Here is a 12,602-nt window from a genome sequence, read left to right on the forward strand (position 1 = left end):
CGATCGGACGACGGAGAGTGCCCCGAGTCCAATGCATATTCATCGGAGGAAGTGTGTACAGTCTGCTACTTGCTTTTTATTCCCCGGAAAAAAAGGCCGTCAAGAAAGTGTAACGTTTGCACGCAAAACGGACCAATGTGAAAGTGAAAGTAAACTGTTGTCCGAGTCCTGGCGTCTCTTGCACGCAGGAGAGCGTTACAAAAGGAAAAACTGTATTTGAAACATCCACATAATTGTAAGTAGTACCACAGTTGCACACATTTGTAAATAGTTTGCGAAATTGTTTTGTCAAATTGTTACACTGTTGAATGGAAATAAACGTATTTTGCAATCAAAAAACACTTTTTCATTGTTGGTGAAAGCGTTTTACAGAAGTAAAGCACTATTTAGGTGTTTGTGGCATCATTCATGGACAAAAATAAGTGTACAATTCACTTGAGTGCATGAAATAGCATCGTTTCACAAAAAGCTCTTTTTCTCCGTTTTTTGTTTCAAAAGAGAGAATTTCGGTGAAAGTAACCATTTTCTATTGTTGATTACTGAAGAACGGAATAAGGTAGAAACAAACTTTTTTTTTCTGATGAAAGCCGAGAGTCCAATCTTTCATTTGGTAGTATGTGTGTTTCCATAGTCCAAACACAACATTTTCTGTGGACCTTTAAAGATCACTCAAAATGCTTAAATCGGCTGGCAGTGGGGACAACCCGTTTCTGAAAACGTCTGGCAGTGAAAGAGTTAATAATTATTTTAGTAAACGGTTGTCATTCTTATATTGAGGCAGCAAAGGGCGGAAATTCATAAAAAGTATCTGATAAGTTACTTTTTGACAAAGTAATCAGTAAAGTAACTAGATTACTTTTTGAGGAGTAATCGGTAATCACATTACTTTTTCAAGTAATCTGTGAAAACACTGGTCAAGCAGTACAACAGACTGAGACTAGTGCTTTTGAAAATTATGGAGCCAACGACCTATTCCGAACCCTGACAAAACGCAACATTCGAAGCATCTGGCAGCTCAGTGGGATAGGGGCTTTAAGACTTTAATTCAGCCTTTCAGCATTACATCAACAAAACATTTCTTTAGAATTTATGTTGGAATAACTTTTGGAGTAACATGTTTACCAGAAATGTATCAGAGTAAAATATACATTTAATACATTTCATTTACGAAATGTAGTGGTGTAATACACATTTTATACATCTCAACAAAAAACTGCCTAACGTGCTGTGTCTGCAAAAAATAAAAAACAAAACAGTCCATCTCTCTCAAACTCTCTGCTTTCCCAGTTCTCCTTGTCAATCACGTTAGATTCTGTCACAAATGTATGTGAGACCCCATTTCACTCACAGCCACCATAAATCCAGTGTTTTTGCTGACAATTTTCACACATTTTCCCTCTATTTCTACAATGAGTAATATCTGGTAAAAAATTAAAGATTTCTTGGATGAAGGGCCCTCATTTTTAGTGAGGAAGTGAAGCATGATTATAATAGCAACTTATCAAGGTTTAAATGCCTCAAGAAAATTACACCCTGTCTTATTGTTCAGTACAGTATGTATTGTGCCTTATGTTTTACAAAAAAAAGCAACACCGCATTGGTAAGAAAGTACTGTAGCCTATTAATAATGGAAAACAACGTTTTTTGTTTTATGTTACACTTGTTATTTAAATATATACTGTATATTATCAACATAGAATCACAATCATGATTTACAAATTATGTGTAATTTACTTCAAGAACAAATATATACTCATATGAATAAATAATGCATGGCCGCCATTTGCTTCACAGGATAATAACAGTCTTCTCAGGTAGGCAAAACCAAAACATTGCTTCTTATGACATTTGTCACCCCTCATGCTGTCATTGAATTGTTGGTGTGGCTTGTATAAATGACAATATAATAAAAATAGAATTTATTGGATATAGGTCTAAAGGAAGGTTTTCTCTGGTTTGTAATAGAGTACACTATGTGCCAGTAAAGTCCAACATGCACAGGTGCCAAGCTAAAAAACACAGTCCCAAATTACTGAAAACAAATGTACGGAATGATGCAGCAGTAGTATTCCAGTCCACAGTTTAGACGACGTAAGTGGGAAGTTCTGTGGAGAACTTCACATGAAGATGAGGTTTCTTACATCCTAGGGAAAACAAAGCAACAATAATGTGAATAAACTTTTTGTTTTTTAAATTGCAAAACTTCCATTTTTGTGCGACATTGGATGGATGGATGGATGGATGGATGGGATAAATGGGTCAGGTGAGTTAATGCACAGTAATTTAACGTTTTGGCATAGGCAGCAGTGAGAGCAGAGAATTGATAGCGCTACCCTTTTAATAAAAAGTAGATTATTTCACGTTAACAACAGGTCTTTATAGTTTAAAATGTCTAACAACCCCAGATAATAGATGAATTGAATAATGGGATCATTGTATGATGCATTTGGCTAAGAAAGGCCGACATTTGTTTCACAGTCATTTTTTTACTAGCCTAACATGCTAACGCGTTTAAAACGACATACTCTGACTGTGAATGTCTCAAGCAGCTTAGTACAACATATAGCTACAGTATTTAAACAGCCTTTAGTAAGAAATTAACATAAAAAGAAAAGAGTAATAACCGCATGGTATTGGTGTTTTTATTACAACGGGATAAGGGCCTATTCAATTGTTGAATGAGGAGGCTTAACTATATGCTTAAAGTTATAGAGCCACACGACATCCCATCACGTCCACACTTTAGTCAAAAAGTTATACCTGGACTTTATGAAAAAAAATGAAAGCAGAGGTTGCCAATTAGCTGTGGAGTGGTTTCACTGTGCCACTCACTGCAGGTGGATGAGCATCGTGGGCTACAGAGAGCTATTTTCACAGCACATTACATTATTCCAGAGGCGAGATGGAGAGTCACGTTCTGGTTCTGTCACAAGATTACATTTCACAAGTGGCAAAGTCTCAGCCACTGGTTTTGAGGCAATTCAAAATATGAATAGCAGTTTTCAAAACAAATGTTTTTCTGAAACTGTTTTGCCTAAACTCTGATGTTGGTGGACAGACATGTTTGGAGACCTGTTGATTTTTCATCTCATACAGAGAGATCTGACTCATCACAGTTTTTGGTTTTCTTTATTTTGGTTAATACACAATAAAGGGGAATTTGAATGACAAGCATTGTTTTTGTTAATCAAGACAGACAGCTTGTGTTTTGGGTTTTCTCCCCCCCAAGGAAAGAGAATCAACTTCAGTTACCATTTTCTGTATTTTTGTGTCAACGTACAGATACGAAGGCAGATTTTATTTATTTATTCATTTGTTTTAACCACATCCACATTGACACTTACTTGGTTAAGGGGTGGTATTTTGTGTGTATCCTTAAGGCTACTTTTGTCCTGTTTGAAGGAAATGAAACCCTGGATGGCACTAAACTTTTTGAATTTCAATGAAATTGAAATGCTATGGCATTTGGCCCGTGTACATCACACCCTGTTGACTTGCGCCCCCTGGCGTCTTATCTAAAGCCAACAGTCTTTAACGTGGATTTTAAGTTGTAACTTTTGTTAAATCTAGCATTTTAATCGAAGCAGCTGGCTCAAGCAAAACCTCATCTTTCAAAAACGTACTTGGAAACAGCAATCCATGCCTCTGTTACATCTCACATGGATTAGTGTAATGCATTTTATTTTGGAATCAGCCAGTCCACCTCGAGCATCTCCAGTCTAAAATGCTGCTGCTCAAAAACACATTTTTTTTAAACTCAAAAACACAAATTCTGGCCTCTTTTCACTGGCTCCCTGTTCACTTTAAAGTTCATTTAAACGTTCTTTAATTTGCTTTTAAATCTTTAAATCAGGCTCTCCCGATCCTGGTCCTCGAGGGCCGCAGTCCTGCAGGTTTGAGATGTTTCTGTCCTCCAACGCACATGTTTCTAAAGTTCCGGATCGTTATCAGGATTCTGCAGAGCTTGCTGATAAACTAATTATAGGAGCAACCTCTAAGAGTAGTTCTTCACCAGGTTGGCAGAGGTCTCCTGAGGGATTTTGGCCCATTCTTCCATTGCGAATTGTTCCAGCTGGTCCAAATTCCGTAGTTGACACAAAGAGATTGGTTAGTTGGCAAAACACATGACTTCATTAGTGAACATTAGATCTAATTTGATCTGATTTAATTTTTAGAGCTCTATATCCATAAACGCATAGCGCAGGTTCCCTTTAGTGTAAAAACTGGCACATCTTGATATAGCCTCATTTAGCGTGCTGCACACTCCCCCGGAGCACCTAAAATCTTGGAAGCTGAATGTAGACTAAACTTTACACCTGCTGGAACCACGTCTAAGTATTGCTGATGGTAGTGTAACACTTTTTTTTTTTTTTTACTCTGATTGAGGTGCAGGCAGATTCTGAGCAGATATCTGTGGTGGATGTCATTGTATTTCATTTATAATAGGACCACAGCATGCATCAAACCATCTGAATAATTGTACAAATCAATTAATTTGGACGTATTATTATTGTTGTTATTATTCTTATTTTCATCACAGCAGTGATCTGTAATCAATCTGCACTATAAAAACAGTTGGGTCAAAAATAACCCTTTTATGGGTCATAAATGGAAAGGTCCTCTACTTGGGTCAATTTTGGCACCGGACCGCTTCCACACCGAAGCGGCATTTTTTGTCCCCAGGTGTTTGCGTCTCGATGGAACTTTTCGGGGCCGAGCGGTTACAATGAAACCGCTTTTTAGAACCATCTCGGAGGTGGAACTGCAGCGCCGGTCGTCTGCGTCTGGTGCCGAGCGCAGCCATGTCGTCACTTGTCATCTGATTGGCCGATAGTGACGCAGCAAGCAATGCCGTGGCACACGGCCATTTCCTGGTTTTACGCAAGAGAGGCAGAGGAGGCCGCCGGTCTTTGCCAAAGTCATAAAAATACAATATATAGAACAAATATAATTTTATATTACAACAACGCTCAACTATATTTACAATTTACAAGGTACTTGTGGATGGATTTGTAATGATTATGGTCTGATCGTGTGTTCCCATTCACTTGAATGAGAGCTCGAGCCACAGAATGAGGTTGAGTTCTCCATTCAGAAATAGCGCAGGCAGCGAGCTTCGCGAGCCGGTCGTGAAATCAAACTCGCAATATTTCATCCATGGTGGTCCATATGAAATTGTAAATACGGTTCAATGTTGGTGCCGTGTAGTGTCGTTCCGTGAGGTGCAGTAACGTGCGGTGCGGGGCTAATGGAAAAGTGGCATTTGACCCAACCTTGGGTCATTAATTGGGTCATATTGTGTAAAACAACCCAGAAAGTTGGGTTAGCTCCTCTACTTTGAACAATTTGACCCAACTCTGGGTAAAAAAATAAAATAAAAATTCATTTTGTATATAACGACCTATAATGTTGGGTCAGATACTCTAATTGGGGTAATTTGACCCAACTTTCGGTCAAAATTTTTGTAATAACCAAACAGAAAGTTGGGTCAACTTTGGGTAAAAAATTAGGTAATTTTGTATAAAGCAACACAGGAAGTTGGGTCAAATTGAACCATTCAGTGGATCGGTAATTAATTGAATCAAATTTTAAATGACCCAAGTCCTCCTTGCAGTTCCTCATAAATGTATTTTGCACGGTTCAACCTCTTACATGGACTCCAGCAAATCGGTTTCTGCTTCTGCCATGTCAAGGACTAGCTGAGAATCAAGTCAATTATGTACACGCCCACAATGGCACAAACTTATGGTTTGTAACTGCACCAAGCTGTGAGCAGTTGTGAAATTACACACCTGGTGGAGCTCACCCTGTACACAATGAGGTAGATGCCATGGAATTCTGACTTACGGGTTTCACACATCAGCGCCGTTTACGGCCACTGCTGGCCGTGTTCCAACACTCGTTCGTACCCCCACCCCTCCGCACCCCAACCGCGCGCTCTCGCCAATGGGCTCTCTGAAATGCTTCGGACGACCAAGACAGACACACTACTTACTCGCACCCGTCGACGGGAACGCGCAACCGAGGGACCCAAAGGCGGAAGCGCAAGAACTGGGATGCGGCCAACACGTCGCAAACAGGAAACGGAAAGAAAGCTGATATGTGAGACCCGGAAGTCGGATGTCCCGCCTCCTCCGTGGCATATACCCCATTAGACTTATGCTGGGTATGAATATAGATCCCTTAGAGTTCACAGATGTACTGCTTATCATACTCATTCATCTTTTAGTTTCCATGCACTCCCGGACTCGATCATTTAAGTTCTAAAGAAAAAAAAAAGAAAAAGTGCAGGATGAGTTTCATGACGGAACATGTACACAATCACAGTGGTATGACAAATGAAAACAAAAGAGAAGCACCATAAACAACATGTTTACCGATGAGCCGTGAGTTAAACACCGTGTCCAAAGTCTCCAAAGAAGGAACCACGTCCCGCTGTGAATTTGGCGTGGCCTCTGTTGGATTGGCTGGACTAATCATTTCTTGTTCCTTTTCGTTCTGCATCTGCGCATAGACGTTGAGGCCTGGGATCTTCCTTGAGGAAATATTTACATTGAGGCAAATGGATAAAAAGTGGAGCCTAACTGAAATAAGACTGGGGCCACAGGAAGTGTATTAATCTCACTTGTACTGCTCTACTATTTGCATACCAGCCAAAAACTTATTTTGGGATATGTGTCATGTCTCATGTAATGTCAATTCATGGCAAATCAGCAATTACTAGTATAGGTGATAAGGTTTTGCTCTTTTATTTTGATTGTTTGAATCGTCATGATACCTCCTGCCCTATTACCGTGCAACAACACATTGGTGGAAGACATATTTAACATTTGAGAAAGGCCAACTGCCTACATTCAAAGGGCTAAATATCGATAAACTATGACGACTGACTGACATTTATTTTGAAATGAAATACCAACCCAAAGACTTCCACAGTATTTCAAAATATATGTGAGAAGAAAAGATGATTCCTCTCCAGGGAATTGTGCTTAAGCAATCTTTTGATGGGCAGCTATCAACACAAAATGTCACCTCACAAGATGCTTTTGTTTATAAAGCTGTCAAGTCCCCCACCAACAAGCTACAACACCTTTCACCTCATTCATATGTGGACTCCTCATACACGTGGCATTTCATGAATATTTTACCTCTTGAATTTGTAGATGACAAACACAGCTAAGCCCACAACCACAACTGATAGCAACATCAACATGGCTGGGGTACTGTGGTTCTCGCTACTGTCCACTAGCGGTGCTGTGAAAAAAACAGAAGATGGAAGTAACCATTGTGAATGTCACTACAAAAACAACTTTATCTCCACCAAACTAAATCATGCCGCAAGGCATTTCTTGTAAATCATGGAATAACAATGATTCTAATACTGTGATTTGTCAAATAGAGGCCGAGCATGTTTGTAACGAACTCATAAAAGACTCTGTTTATTAATTTGACAAACTTTAGAATTTTCTAATGTCAATATCCCGTTCCCTCCATGCTTTATTTTTTATTTTATTTTTTTATTTTATGTTATGTGCTTTTATTTTGGCACACTTCTGGCAGTCCAGGAAATAGCTACTACCCACTAGAGGTGCCTTTATGCCTAACTGAAAGACGTTAACAGAAAAAAAGAAGAAAAAAAAAAGGTCAGTGATTCAACGTGTACTGACTAAGCACCTAGCTGAAATGTGGACAAGGTATTTATGTTGTTTTATTTGTTTTATTGTGATTTTTCATTATGTGAATTACTTGTGAAAATTAGTTTTTGTATGTTATTTCCAATTGAAGTTACGCGAGTGATAATATCTCATTAGTGGTTGATAATTGCTACTCTAGCCTACTAGCTGTGTTTTAGCTAGCTTTTTCACATGTACGACTAAAAGTTGTGGTGTTGAAGGTGTATTTGACAACTTTTAAGGACAATAATTTATGTGTATTATTTGTTTGTTCACGCCGGTATAGCTCTTACGGTGTGTCAACAAATGGAACAAGGAAGGAATATAAAATTTAAGGAACACCAGTAGGCTTCACCATTGTCTGGCTGGGTTTGCTACAGTGTTTATTTACTCACTTTTTTTTTATTTACACATAGACTGTACCAGGCTAAAGAAAATTTATTTAACACATAAATTAGAATTTGAAATAATTTAGATTGTTACAGCTGCAATAGGCTCTAGCATGGCTAGGACGCTACTGAGGATAAGCGGTTCGGCGAATGGATGACTGCTATGTAATCTAATTTCTTGAGAATGCTGTGAACTATAATCATGTAGAATATACAGTACCGGTATATTTACTTTTTCAAACTACTGAAATTCATTGCTCTTTCCACGATATTCAAATTTGATGTGACAACAATCCATTGTTTATAAAAATGTTTTAACAAGCTGAGTGTTTGACAGGCAAAGACAAAATCACAATAAGAAGACATGATGCGATCTTAAATTACCAAGGCACTGTAGTAAGCAAATCATCTCATTTTGATAAGCATTATGTGTCAATGGGGGTAGCTTTTTTTGGAATGTCCATTCAACTTTGCACTTATTGCATGACTGTAAGACCACACTGATGCATATTTTGTTTGGGATTTGTTTATTTTGTCAAAATAATTAAGGCCGCATTTAAAACATATCATGGCTTATGATGGTGTGTTTCTGGTTTTCTTTGTTGCATTACATTGCGTTGCATTGCATTTGATAAGTTATGCTCTGCCCTTACAAGTCTGTTTTGTGACCTAGCTCGTAACGTAACATAATTAGCTTGTATGTCGAATTAATTTTCCCATTTGAAATAAATTGGAATGCGATTAATGAGAGTATCTTGTCAGGCCACCGCACCCTCGCCAGACGATGAGCCACAGCAGCTCCAGTGGCAGAAATGGCCATCTGTCTTTGGCAGGGTTTACATTGAATGAGCAATTATAGTTAGGGTGTTCAACGATTTTATATATATAAATATATATATATATATTAAACAATTAAGATAATAATAAGGAGAAACTTTTATTACATACACAGTGAAGGCTAATTTACAGCAGAACAAACCGTGATGAAACTGATTAATGGCACATGGAACGAACAGCATTTTTGCGGTGTGAGAGAAAACACAACTGAGTCACACAAAAGTATAGCCCAAGCAATATTTTACTCCTAATTTTGTTTGTAAACTGTTAGTGAACTTAGGTTCCACTAGAGCGGCAGCTTATACGAAGCAAAGTAAAGCAAAGAAATTAACCAAGCAACAAGCCCTATTTTCTAAATTTGCAAGTCAAGTTACCGACGCATACTGCTTTATGAAAGCATGTCTAGTCTATAGTAATAGTCATTGCAGGTCATTACAGTGGTTGCACGGGAGCAGCATCCCAAATAGGCAAAGGCACACATACTTGTAACCATGCTTACTCTTTGAAAGATTATTGTGTTGCTAAATGGTGAGAACCAATCAAACGCAGTGTAGGGATTATTATCTGATGAGGGCAGCATGTGCAAATAACAGTAGGCTTATCCACTGTGTAGGTCAGGTAACTTCCCAGAAGCTTTCTGTCTGCTGACACTTAAACTGCTTAATTGACATTTACTTGAAAAAGGCACCCCAAAATTGCTTTCCATCAGTGACTGTGTCATTACCTGCTGATAGGTGTGCTGCGTAGACTGTGACCTGGACTCCAGGCCGCAGTGTGAACTGAACCAAATTCTGATTCAAGGCACTCAGCATCATCTCAGAGAGCTGTTGGTACAAAAAATGAAATTTTGTTTGATCATCTATCCCTAGTTTTATATCATACATTTTATTTTATACAAGGACAACTTTTGGGTGCATAACATTTTTATGGGGCACTGTCTGCTTTGCAAAAAAAAAAATGAAATTACTAAAAATACATATATTGGTAGATAAATATATTTTGAAAATGAATAAATAATGATCACATTTTTGTCATGAGTTTTCACTCAGTCCTCCTGTTACTCTAGCATTATCCTCTCTGAAAAAAAATTCACATTGACCACATTAAATTGTATCATTTAGATCATCTGTGGGCCATGGGAAGGCCAAAAGTAAGTTCACTCATGTATTTATTTTTCTGTATATTTGATTACATTTGAAGACCTTGTAAAGTGCATTCATTTTTTAATACTTGATACTTTTGAAGATAACTCCTGAAAACGTACAGAAACTGAGAACTTAAATATGTCATACATATTTGCGGAAACATAGCTTTAAATTGTTTTTCACCATTTCAGCTTTCCCCTCGCCTTTTTTGACATAGCCAAAATTAGCCCGAGAGTGTCTTTATTTTTGTTTTGTTTTATTTATTTATTTATTTATTTATTTCCCCCCCCTAAGAGCTCAGTATTGTTCATTCAGTAATTTTACCGATTTGACATTTCATCATCATTGCTCTCTTTTATTTTATATACAGTATATATATATATTTATTTTTTATTTTTTTTGTGTGTGTGTACATGTGCGCCCGAGAGTGTCTATAGGACATGGCACGAGTTGCCTCTCCCTCATTTTAGAAAAACTTGAGAGTGTAGCCTTTTCATGGCAAACTTGATATATTCCTTCATCTATCAGTATATCTATTTTAGACAGTGAGATGCAAACATAAAATTATTCAAAACTAAATGCAAATAAAATGATTTTCATATGGTCATGCCACATTATGAATTTCCCTCCATACGCTAACCTAATGCCCTCCTCCCGAATGTGCATTGATACGGACACTGTTTTGGACTGTGGGAGGATATTAAGAGTAGGCATAGAAAACCCTCACAAGCATGGAAACGCCACATGCAAAGATTTGCTATATACCCAAGATAGTCCTCCTGTGATGCACCCTGATTAAATGGCATATTTGAAAATTCTGACTATGCAGCAACTGAATAGGATTCATCGCTATTGCTCTATGTGCATTGCCACTGTGACCCAAAGTAACCTCAGTCCCTTGACCAGCTATTCCTAGGTTTATGTTAAAGTCTGTTTGCAAATTATTTACAACATTACTTGATTAATCTACATTGTCTTGACTGTACAACCAAATGGCACGTAAAAAAAAAACCTAATGATGATATAAAGGTATCGTAGATACTTTTTTTTGAAACCATATACTGTACAGGATATTTCCATTTCTTTATCAATACATTTACACAAAAATCCTGACACTGAAGCTAAGGTTAAAAAACTCTTTGCCTCATTGGATGAATTTGCACATTCAAAACAAACACACTACTACTGCTCCTTAGTGTAACTCATGCAGTCATTTATGACTTTTTGCAGATTGGATTGAATTCCTTTATGGTCCCGGTTTATAACAGAGTTAGCAAATCTATCTATACATTTTAATATGTAGAGTCCTTTTACGATCACAACCTTGAATAAAGATTTATTGCTGGAAAGAAGAAAAAAAGGACCTTTTCCATGCGATTGACCACATGCAAGTGAACTAAATTGATTTCCTTTGCAATTTAATATTTCAGTCACACTGACGTAAATGTTCCCACAGAGAGCAGATCAAATGATGACAATCAGTTATTTGAATGTGAAACTCTTTTAGTCCATCTTTAGCCAGAAGTGATTCAGTGACTTATCAATCAATCTGGACAATATCATCTCCATGATTGGCTCCCACAAGATGTGTCACAGGAGAGTTTCAAGATCTTCACCCTGATAATTTTCTAATAACTCTTAGGTTTATATAACGATGAGTATAATGAAGCATACCTCAAGGGTGGACATTAACTGGTGTACCTATACTGACATCTACTGGAAGATGCAATAAGTGACTTGACCATGCTGAAACAGCATGAATGACAAATACTGCAAAAAGGGACACACACTTCAGATTGGTGAAGAAGTGTGAATAGCAAGCTGAAATCTGCCGAAACACAAATACTGTCAAGAGCTAGGGAAAAAGTTTGCAAACATGTTGACAGGCAAGCCAGTAGATTCTCAGCCAACATTCTTACCTGATTTAAATGAGCAGATTTCTTCTTGTGTTCCTTTTCAATTAGTTTTTTGTCAAGCAGTAAGAAAAACTCTGCTGTTGTAGGCAAACCTGGGAGGACAGTGACCAGAAGATGATCCCCATTCAAACCTGTGGCCTGGTGGAGAACATATAAGAAATAAATGAAGGCTACCGTACCATGAAAGGCGTAATTCCACTGGCTAAAATATATTTGTTCAAAGACTTTTTTTTTTTTTAAATGTTGACTGCTGAGGGAAGGAACTGTCTGTGTACACTAATTTGATTTCCAACATCATTTAAAAAAATTATTTTGATTTTATGTAACCACACTTGCTTTATATTATGGGTGTCAGACAGGCGATATATTTTTTTAATTAATCACATGATTTAAATAATTAACTCACGATTAATCGCAAATTTTATATCTGTTCTAAATGTACAATAAAATAATATTTTTTTCAAATTTTTCATACTCATACTTCATACTTGGTAACATAAAAGTGGAAAAAAATGTTAAACTAACAGAAATATGGCTGCATCTTTTAGTCATTGAATGATTATTTTAATAATTCATACAATTGAGATAAACGTGTACTGTACTGTAAAAACGTGTGTGATTTGTGTTGAGGTAATTTTCCTG

General features: G+C 37.4%; 1 protein-coding gene across 5 annotated transcripts in view; it reads right to left on the reverse strand.

Annotated features, from left to right (window-relative positions):
* Positions 1-1,538: 1,538 nt before the first annotated feature.
* The window catches only part of sorcs1 (sortilin-related VPS10 domain containing receptor 1), a 258,319-nt gene continuing 247,255 nt past the window's right edge, over positions 1,539-12,602 (reverse strand). For 2 of the 5 annotated variants that reach the window (XM_077570250.1, XM_077570249.1), the window contains exons 23-27: positions 11,964-12,098; positions 9,624-9,723; positions 7,149-7,254; positions 6,378-6,535; positions 1,539-2,144 (exon numbers count right to left, since the gene is read on the reverse strand). In XM_077570250.1, coding sequence (XP_077426376.1) covers positions 2,083-2,144; positions 6,378-6,535; positions 7,149-7,254; positions 9,624-9,723; positions 11,964-12,098 — 561 coding nt within the window. In that variant the 3' untranslated portion in view covers positions 1,539-2,082. Of the gene's footprint in view, positions 2,145-5,506; positions 6,264-6,377; positions 6,536-7,148; positions 7,255-9,623; positions 9,724-11,963; positions 12,099-12,602 lie in introns of those variants that run through there. The other 3 variants (XR_013294726.1, XR_013294727.1, XM_077570251.1) reach the window with 3 other exon arrangements.

This window comes from Vanacampus margaritifer, chromosome 7 (assembly GCF_051991255.1).
Source record: "Vanacampus margaritifer isolate UIUO_Vmar chromosome 7, RoL_Vmar_1.0, whole genome shotgun sequence".
In the NCBI taxonomy this organism is placed as follows: Eukaryota; Metazoa; Chordata; class Actinopteri; order Syngnathiformes; family Syngnathidae; genus Vanacampus; species Vanacampus margaritifer.